This window comes from Sus scrofa, chromosome 5 (assembly GCF_000003025.6).
Source record: "Sus scrofa isolate TJ Tabasco breed Duroc chromosome 5, Sscrofa11.1, whole genome shotgun sequence".
Classification (NCBI taxonomy): domain Eukaryota; kingdom Metazoa; phylum Chordata; class Mammalia; order Artiodactyla; family Suidae; genus Sus; species Sus scrofa.
Window position 1 is genome coordinate 101070726 of NC_010447.5, and position 10420 is coordinate 101081145.

The 10420-nt window shown below is 40.0% G+C and overlaps 1 protein-coding gene across 7 annotated transcripts in view; it reads right to left on the reverse strand.

The window, feature by feature from the left end:
• The window catches only part of PTPRQ (protein tyrosine phosphatase, receptor type Q), a 294121-nt gene extending 283701 nt beyond the window's left edge, over positions 1-10420 (reverse strand). For 6 of the 7 annotated variants that reach the window (XR_002344354.1, XR_002344353.1, XM_021093065.1 and 3 more), the window contains exons 1-6: positions 8636-10420; positions 7490-7627; positions 6941-7076; positions 5939-6196; positions 3417-3631; positions 57-246 (exon numbers count right to left, since the gene is read on the reverse strand). Coding sequence is in view for 5 of the 7 variants with exons in the window: in XM_021093065.1 (XP_020948724.1) it covers positions 57-246; positions 3417-3631; positions 5939-6196; positions 6941-7076; positions 7490-7627; positions 8636-8683 (985 nt within the window). In the remaining 2 variants the exon portion in view is untranslated. The remainder of the gene's footprint in view (positions 1-56; positions 247-3416; positions 3632-5938; positions 6197-6940; positions 7077-7489; positions 7628-8635) is intronic. The other variant, XM_021093064.1, reaches the window with a different exon arrangement.

Consider the following 10420-nt stretch of genomic DNA (forward strand, 5'->3'; position numbering starts at 1 on the left):
TCTATCTTTAAAATAATAAAGATGCATGTGTACGAGAATACTAATAAAATAATTACATTCATATTCACAAATATATGGCAAGGGAATATAACAGAAAAATCTTGTAAAAAAATAGTTGGATCCAGTTGCATTTTGCTGTAAAATGTAGCAATCTGTTTCATTCTTCGGTAGCAGTGGAAAAGAAAAGATGCTGTTTTTCTTAAGGCCAAAGGATGATCCATCTGTCAACGTCAGTTGACCTTCTTCCTGTAATAAGATGTACAAGTTAAACCAACTTAAAGGAAATATGTCACATCTTCAAATATATATATTTGAAGACTTTTATTAGTCATACCTATACTATAACATTTTCTGAGACTTAAATCGTCAACCAGTTTCAGAATTTTTATGTAGATTTCCTTCATAATAAAGATTCTGAGCTGGAGACAGAGTTCATTTTCATTCACGCATTAGTCATGTCTTTAGGAGAATTGCTTAATTTCACACTAAGCCTCTATTTTCTCATCTGTAAAATGGGTATAATAGAGCCTATACCTTAAGTCTTTATGATGATCCCAGGCAGTGCATGTAAAGGGCTCAACACAATGCCAAGCACAGGCCCATTATTCCTCACATGTTAGTTATTACATTTCAAGTCATCAAATACATCATATGCATCAGAAAAGGTTGTTGATACCTTTCTGCTAAGGGATGTCACTGGTGAGTATCACCAACCTTACCTCTCAGAAGCAACGACTCTATCCCTAGACAGTCGTGAAAGGGGGAATAGGAAAAGTGTAAGCTTTGATAAAGATACACTTGGAGTCTATCAATATTCCTTCCACTTACCGTCTATTTTCAGACAACTACTACCCTCTTAGATAGGGAATGTTTTCACCTGTGCAACAGAGTTAATCAGAGGACTCTGCATGGCTGTCCACAGGTTTAGAGAGTATGTATGCAAAGCACTGGGCACAGAGAAGGACCTCAAAAGCAAAGGGAATCCTGATGGAAAATAAAGAGCGCAGTGAAAACAGAGAGTATGCCCACATCATGACTATCAAGCGTCAAGCACGGTGCCGAGCTAGTTCATGGATGAGGACGAAAAGGACCTGCTCCCTCCAAATATTCCCAAGATATTTTAAAACAACACATTCCAATTCCCCCAAATAGAATGGAGGAATACTGTTTCCTAAGAGTCTTCGTTATTGCATATATTGTTCTACCATTTTGAAAACAGACAGAGGCTCAGAGGTAGTACGTTCAAGTGAGTAGGGCAGAAGTACTGGTCAAACAGATAGGGTTCAAGGCCTGGTACGACCATTTATTGACTATGTGACCCAGGAGCCTTCCAAGTCCATTTTCCTTATCTGTAAAATGAGAGTAATGATAAACTCTGCCTCCTAAGGTTGTTGTGAGACTTAAATGAGAATTAAACGAGAATGTTACCTCCTCAGGTAGAATACAGAAACTATTACTCTTTCAGCCAAGTTCTTGCTGAGTGCCACGTCTCAAGTGGAAGCTGAGAATGCAGTGATCAGTAAGACAGGCTTTATCTCTGAAGTCCAATAGCAAATTCACGCTCACTCGGCATGGGGGTTCTTCAAGGGGTGATTGCATTCTCAATCTACCACAAGGCTCATGAGCAGCAGCAGGTAGCTCTGATGTCAATCTCAAGAGAGCAGCTTAATGCAGAAGTTGTAGATGACGAAGTTAAGAGCAGACTCGAAGGCACGTCCACATGTGGCCCAGTTTCCTCATGTGTCACACAAGTGAGTCACATAGAATTGTACTTAGCATTTAGGACACACTATAGGGCTCAGACATTATTATAAAGGAAGGGCTTTTTTAATAGTTACTTTGATATTTTGTTTACCTCCCAAATTATTTTTAAGTAGCTTAAAGTAGAGACTGTATCTTAGACACCTTAGAAAAATGCATAGCAACCACAGGATGCCTTGAGAGCCTCACTCTGGCATCACGACTTTATAACCTGACCTTAAGCGGAAACTGGGAACTGTAACTATTGGAAGAGAATATTCTAATTTCAACAGCTTGTAACCACCATGCTAACACCAGGAAACACTGTCTATATACTAACTAGCCTACGTGGAAAAGAGACAGGCATTCTGGGAGGGAGACTTCTACGATGTCTGAGATGAACAGGGCCTTCAGGAATCTACTAGAATTCCATTAACTGCCTATTAAAAGATAACAGAAGCTCAATAAGATAATGATGAAAATGCAATTAAAGATTGTCAATGGTTTCTACCAAGCGTATGCAAAGTTCTAAAGAAAAATTGGTATCCAACAGAATTTTCCTTGGGTCACTACAGATCAGGCTATCTCATGGAAAACAGATTTATCTTTGAGTAGCAGGAAAACAAAAGTAAATGGATCATCCAGAATAAAACAGACTCGACAGAGATAATTGTGTTAGATTTCAGGTTTTCTTACAAAACACTGACAGAAATGCGATTTCATGAGTTATTTATTCCATAGTGTTAGGAGGGTTGAAGAAACAGGGCACACACTCTTATTTCACTGGCACCGAATAAACTCTGGAGGTCTTACTGTGCGTCTCCTGTAGCAAGACTGAACTTCGTTAAAACTGGCTGTGTCCTGGGAAAGACATAAAGAGAGGAAGACCTCCGCATTTTTCAGGTTCATGGTATTTATTGTTGACAGAGGTGACAACTACTGGACATGGACTTGATGGGAAGGAGGTGACAGGTCCATCTGAGCACTACTGAAGCATCTTGGAAAATTCCAAAAGGGATGAGCAGAGAAAAATTCGAGAGGTGTCTGGCACTCATAGGAGGAAAGTGGGTAGATAAACATTTGAGGATAATTGGTTTAGGTGATAAACTAAGACATGGATGAGCTCACGCAAATGAATTTGAGAGGGGTCTGGGAAAGACCAAAATTAAAGCAAAATTAGGTAAAGAAATAAAGGCCTACAAAAGAGATTGTAGGAGGTGGGAAGGGATAAACAGGCAGAGGTCAGAGGATTTTTAGGAGAGTGAAACTGTTCTGTACCATACCGAAAGGAGACAGCTACGCATTTTATATATTTAATAGAATGCACAGCCCTAAGAGCAAACCATAGCCTAAACCTGAGACTCTGAGGGATTATCATGCATCAGTGTAGTTTCCTGGTTTGTAACAAATTACTACTCTGGCAGGGACTGAAGATAAAGGGGGAGATGAAGGGTGCCTTGAAGCAGGAGGTTTACAGGAAATCCCTGCACCTTTCCCTCCATTTGCCATGAACCTGTAACTGCTCTCAAAAAGAGACTGGAAAAATAAAAAGAGAAAGAGAGTCTGGCTTATAAGCAATACCGAATAAATATTTGTCAAATGAAGGAAGAAGGAATAAATAAATGAGCACGGATAAAACTTTTCTCATGATATCTTCTTTCTTTTCATTTACTAACCTTCAAATTGCTAAGACCAGTCCATACCATTATTTGATTCTTTGACCTGAGATGTGAACATATGAAATTTTTCTCCTCTTCATTTTTTATATCCACAAGGTGTGCAGAATTTAAGGATAACTTACAATGTTGCTGGGCTACATTCCATGGCTTATGCTCTTTGCTAATTCTATAACAGTTATTTTTTAATGCCACCCATCCTTGTGAACACGAACCTACCAAAAGAAAAATGCTCTGTTAAAGATGCATTCAGCAATATAGTGTTTCATAATTAAATTTCTTAGCAGCTACTGAAGTTAATTGTAAAAACCCCACAGTATTAATTGTGCACTTTGCCCATAGTTCTCTCAAGCCAGCAAAATGCGAACACTGGTATTATTCAAGTAATAAATGAATTACTACCAATTAAAGTAGTTTTTAAAGAGCTGTAAGAATTAATTATGCAGAATTATTGTCTAATTATAACACAAAACTACAGATGCTTTTGTTTCTAAATTACTTCAGGTGACCCTTCCTTTCCCTTATCCTTGTAACAGCAGAGAACTTTTTAAGCATACTTCGTGTTTCCTTTTATTTTAGAATAAAATATTTCATTTTATCTTATTTTAGAAAGCTAGACATCATGCTTGCTAAGAATTCTATTTCTTGGTTCCAAATGGGTTCGTCTTCCAGAAAAATCCCGAATGGCTACTTAGCCTTCTTCTCCAAGACTGCCCACCACCCCAAGACTGAGGAAGAGAGCCTGTTTAGAGTACACGTTCCACTTCAGCTCTTTTTCTTTTTTTCTTTTTTCTTTTTTTCTTCTTCCCCTTACATGGCCACTCTTACAGCATATGGAAATTCTCAGGCTAAGGGTTGAATCGGAGCTGCCGCCGCAGGCCTACGTCACAGCCACGGCAACACCAGATCCTTAACCCACTCAGCTCATGTCGATGCTCCAGCAGGGCCCAACCCACTAGGAAGAGGTGGGAAGGGTGTTTTCAACTGCTGTCTTCTCCCCCCACCCCCAAATAGGGGAAGAAGAAAACTGGGGAGAGGACGTGCTTTAATTACGTCTTTTATGACAAAAATATTTTATTATAGAAACGTTATGGCTCATGGAGTTCCCCCTGTGGCGCAGAGGGTTAGGATCCAGCACTGTCTCTGGGGTGGCCCAGGTTTGATTCCTGGCCTGAGGCAGCCAGTTAAGGATTCAGTGTGGCCGCAGCTCTAAGGCAGGTCGCAGCTATGGGTCAGATTCCATCCCGGGTCTGGGCAAGTTCACATGCCGCAAGTGCAGCACAAAAATAATAATAATAAATGAAAAATAAAAAAATTTTTTAAATTATGGTTCATTGATCTCCTATAGAGGGAATGAAAATGGGACTCCACCCATCATAGGAAGTGCGCTGCCCCCATTAGCCGTCTAGGACTGTCTGCCCTCATATCATGTCTTTCCCCACCATGTGGGAGAAGGAATTAGAAACGGGAAGGCCCCAAAAATGGACACATTCACCTCCCCCTTGCAGCTTCCAGATTTAGGTCAGATCTGACCAGGAATGAGTAATGGAGAAGATTTAAATCGGATAAAAGATTTATATATTCTTTTTTTTCCTTTGGTAAAGATAGATTTATTTGACTCAGTTTCCTCAAAGAAGCTTCTTTTTTGGTGCCACAGTCCATATCATCAACCAACTGTTGGGAATAGAGTGTCTCTCGATTCCAAGTGTAAACACTTTGACGCTGTGTTTCCGTAAAATAAATTTGAGACCAGGGGCGCTGGTCGTTAGTCTCGAAGTCCACCTTTTATTTTATATGAGGGTCCATGGCTATATATGGCATTCTGGGTGTGCTGAGATTTATATTTTATATAGATTTTAATGGTCTTTTAATATCTGAAAATGTTCACTGATACTTTTAAAGCACCCAAAAAACTATGGAACGTATATGAACCGCTGCCAGAGCTAGAGAAAAGAGAACCCACTCGGTTCAGCTTAAAAGAGCTAAAAAGAAAATAGAGTTGGTTCATACCTTTACTCTGCTAAATTCAGCTTGTTCCATGTATCAGTCAAATATCAGAATAGTATAGTCAGAAAAAGAGGACTATGCTTATTCACTTACAAGTAGTTCACCGTGGTTAATACGTGGCTGAATCACTTATGTTTTGGAATGGAAGGCACACTACACATAATTGACATAAATGTTTTTGTTTTTGCTTTTTAGGGCCACACTAGAGGCATATGGAGGTTCCCAGGCAAAGGGTTGAATCAGAGCTACAGCTGCCGGCCTGCACCAGAGACACAGCAACACCAGGTCTCAACCGGGTCTACGCCCTACACCAAAGTTCACAGCAATGCCAGATCCCTTAACCGCCGAGCAAGGCCAGGGATGGAACCTGTGTCCTCATGGATGCTAGTCAGATTCATTTCCACTGAGCCATGACGGGAACTCCCTGAAACACTTTTAAAAAGAACAATACAACTGCCAAATTAGCTACAAAATACATAATAAATACATAAATTAATAATCAACTATCAACATACCTGTTTCAATCTGAACATCCAGTCTCTGAAATATATTTATAAAATCCAAATGCAACTGTTTAAATTCAAATGTAAAAACATATAAGGTGGCAGGTTTCAAATCAGCCCACTCATAAAACATGACATTATTTTGCACAATTTGTGAAGAATTATTAAGTGATATTGACACTAAACTGTCATTGGAAGACAGCACACTCCAGTTAAAAGAAACGCTTGTACTTGTTGCTAGTGTCTTAATATTTCTAGCTGATATTCCACCTAAAAGATTAGGGAGAATAATTAGTATGGTTTCAAATGCAACAGTGTAACACCAAGGATGTTGAATTACAAAAGATTCACTAAGATGGAAGAAGCTTATCTAACTATAAACTTTTTTCTAAACTATATGGGAGTTTCTTACACTCGACTTAGAATGCATCTGATTACAATCCACATTATAGAATTTTAAGGAATAATCTAGAGTATAAGTACCATCTCCACTACACCTATTTATTCATATTAGCACACATTAAATGTCAAAACTAAAAATCTTATCTTTAGCTTAGTTTACAATGTCCTTTCAATTCTAAAATTTATTTATTCACCTATTTATTTTAGTCTTGTTAGGGCTGCCCCTGCGGCATAGGGAGGTTCTCAGGCTAGGGGTCCAATTGGAGCTATAGCCACTGGCCTACACCGCAGCCGCAGCAACACAGGATCTGAGCTTCGTCTGCAACCTACACCACGCTTCACAGCAATGCCAGATCTTTAACCCACTGAGCGAGGCCAGGGATCGAACCCCCATCCTCATGGATACTAGTTGGGTTCGTTAACTGCTGAGCTACAACAGGCACTCCTGAAATTTCAATTATAATTTAAAAGCCCCACGAAATGCTCCTGTCATAATGTGATTTCTGGCCATCACTACGTAGCTGTTAATCACTGTAAAATTCAACTTAGCTGGTAATAAAATTTTTCCCTCTTATAGTGCAGTAAGGCAGCTGAACAACACATCCTACTTACGCGTCTGAAATGACTTTTCACTTAACACTTGTCCATATTTGATGGACTGTATACTGATGTGGTAGTCTTCATTTTCGTCTAGTGTCATTAATGCTTTTGGAAGCTCTGGTGGGTCTGCAAGAATCCTTTTGACATTCTGTAAATAAAGAGGTACATTTGCTTAGGAAATATTTATTAACTCTGAAACGTTTATTAGCATTACAACTACAAGTTTGGCTTCTGTATATCTCTTTATAAGAAGGAGTTTTTCCAGTATGGAATGCAAACAAATTATTTTTACATAAAATATTACTTTTTATATAGTTACTCTCTGTTTCGTTCATAAATTCTAAAAAGGAAAATACACAATCATTCTGATGAAGTCAAATATTATTTTGATCCATTAGTTACTGAAGATATTTCATAAAATGCTAACATTTTATATATTAATACAATTAAAGAAATTGCAATAACTATTAAATTCCTACTTATGATGTGGCATTTAGCCACAAAAAAAATTTACACTATGCTCACTTTTTAATCAGAGCAAGAGAAAAAAAGATGCCTTACTTTTTGCGCAAAGTTATTAACAAGTTGGTATTTTACAAAATAAAATTCAGGACTTCCTCCCTGAGGAAATTCATCCCATTCAATAAAAATTACTGTTTTTTGTTTATTCATAGGTATATAATGGAAACTTTTTGAGATCTGAAATGGCAAAGAAAAATAACAGTAAAAAATCAAAACAGCATTCTTGGTTATTATTTTATGAGAAAATTGACAAAAACGAAGCCTAAAATATTCCAAATAATAATTGAAAACATTTCAGCAATATCAATTTCCACACACGAATTTAAATAACATCCAATAGATATTCTGTTTATAAGCATCACTCAGGAAATAAGAAAGGCAGTTAAAATAAGAGCAGGGCCATTTAAGATGCATGTTTCTCAAAGGAGGAAAACGCCGTGGTCCTGAGGTCAGGGAGGAGGAAGAAACTTCCACCCCAGCACCCCTTCCTAGCATGCGAAACTGTCCGCCTTGAGGACAGTGGATTCTTGACAAAACACTTAAAATGAAGATAAGTTTGGGAGTTCCCGCTGTGGTGCAGGCGGTTAAGAATCTGACTGCAGCAGCTCAGTTTACTGGGGAGGCACAGATTCAATCCCCAGCCCAGAGCAGTGGGTTAAAGGAGCTGGTACTACCACAGCTGCTGCATAGGTTGCAGCTGCAGCTTGGATTCAATCCTTGGAACTTCCATATGCTGCAGGTGTGACCGTTTAAAAAAAAAGGAAAAAAAAGTTGAGGGCAAAAATGTTTGAAGAAAACGTTAGCAATTGAGGCAAAATCGCTAAAACATTATCATAACATAAAGGGATCAGACCCTTTCTGTTCCCTAGATGACAAAAAAGACTTCAACTCTCAAGAGAATGATACATTCATCAATAACTCCACCAAAAACAACCTTAAAATGCTGCCCTTCACCATGCCTTTTACCAAATCCTGATCTCTCTCTCCAGTCATTATCCCCAAAACAGTTTGCATGCAGTGAAAACAGATGTCACCGATTTGTGTAGTACTCTTCTTAGGAAGTAGGTCTGATATTTAGTGTTGCTTCTCTTCAACGTACCCCTTATTTTCCAAGTTGGATAGTTCAATGAAATTGCATCTTGTCCATTAACTATTTTGAAAAGGGCACATTCAAAAACGTCTTACCTTAACAGCAGATTGCACCCAGAGCAGGAGAATAATTGATTTTTCCATCTGGAAAATAAAGTATATTCAGATCCATTAAACATATATATCTTTAGCTTCAAAACTAAACTATTGAACATTCTTTAGGTTGTGTATGTGTATTTCCCTTTAATGTCATGTCTTCTCAATCCCGACTGCTCATTCCACCAATGTTAAGGCAGTAATAAGTAGGTGCTTCACAAAATTGCCCACCCAGTAAAACTGGAAACATCAGCAGTTTTCAAAAGAAAACAATAATAAAAAATAGCAAAACAATTTGCTTCTAGGAGCTTCTGTAATTAAAGAGAAAGGAGACGTTAGAAATAAAATGAATTATCAGTCAATTATGTAAAATTACATTGCATTGTGTGAAACTAATCTTAATTGATGACAATCTAGAACACCTACACGCTGCTACTTTGTTGGAAGTAATTCTTCACATCTTAAGATGAAGTCACAGTTATGAAAAACTATTTCAAACACTGGGGATGAAACTGAAACGTAAATGGTAAAACATTCAACATTGTTTCCACTTTATTTTCAAAATGCATTTGATCCAAAAAGCTTGTGAAACTTTTCCCAGGAACCTTGAATCTCTGCGGACTTAAGAACTTTCACATTCAACTTAAGACATAAAGAAAAAAGCAACCTTGTATTTTCAAAGGTATATTTCTGGAACTGAAAAGGATCATGTTAATAGCAAATAGATTCCCAGTATCAACGTTAAAGCTCTCTACAGCCTTCTCTCAAGTAGGTTCTTCCTACAAAATCCTCTGTAGTTCTTTTCAAGCAGGTGTGCACCTCAGAGAAAAATGCAACCCAGTTAAAAAGAAATACCTAGTCATTCAATCCACAGACTTCTCCACAAAACCGCAATGTTTTAACCCAGTTCATTTTCCTCAACATTCTGATGTTAAGCGTTCCATTCGCAGGGCTGTAGTAGGAATGGTTCTCCCCAAATCTAAGCTGTTAAGCAGAAGCTCAAACGTTTGTGAGTTATAAGAACGCCAAAGTGGGAACATCCCTGGCGGCTGCCTGTTCCTCAAGTTCAAGTCCAGCTCTAAGGCACAGTGTCTGCTCTCGAGGTGCAGAAGGAGAGCAGGTGTTCAGAGGCGCCGCGCGGTTTTAGAAACAGTCCCAAACGTCTGACCAACCGAGAAAAGAACAGAATTGAAAGGAAAGGACGGGGGGTTAAGAATGGTAGGCTGGCGGAGAGAGGAAGAGAGACCAGAGACCCGGAGGTCAAAGGGCAGGGGCTGCCCAGCGCCCCCGCGACCCGCGCCGACGGCCCCGGCCCGTGACCCGCCAGCACAGACCGAGCTTTGCAAGTTGCCCGCGCCGCGTGCTGCGCCCGGGGCTGGGGCCGCAGGCCTGGAGCCCCGATGACTCCCACCTCGCGGCTGCCCTGCTGCTTTTCCGCCGGGCCCCTCTCTGCGAGCCCGCGCTCGCTCCGGCGCTCCTGCAGCTCCTCTGGCGGACGGCGGGCCTCCTCCGAGGCCTCCCTCCGGGTCGGGTTCTTTAAGGGACGGTCTCCATGGAAACGGTCCCGCAGGGGCAGGGAGGGAGGGGGGAGGCGAGTCCCCAAACACTGACCAGCGGAGGGGAGTTACGCTACGTGGAAAAAGGGAGGAAGGGTTGGGAGAGGAAGCCAACAGTGGCCTCGTAGGAAAAACAGAAGGCAACCGTGTGGCTGGAAAGAATCCTGGTTGGGCCCAGTGTTGAGCCACGTTCGTCCATGGGGCCGTGTATAAAGCCATCCTCTTTCTT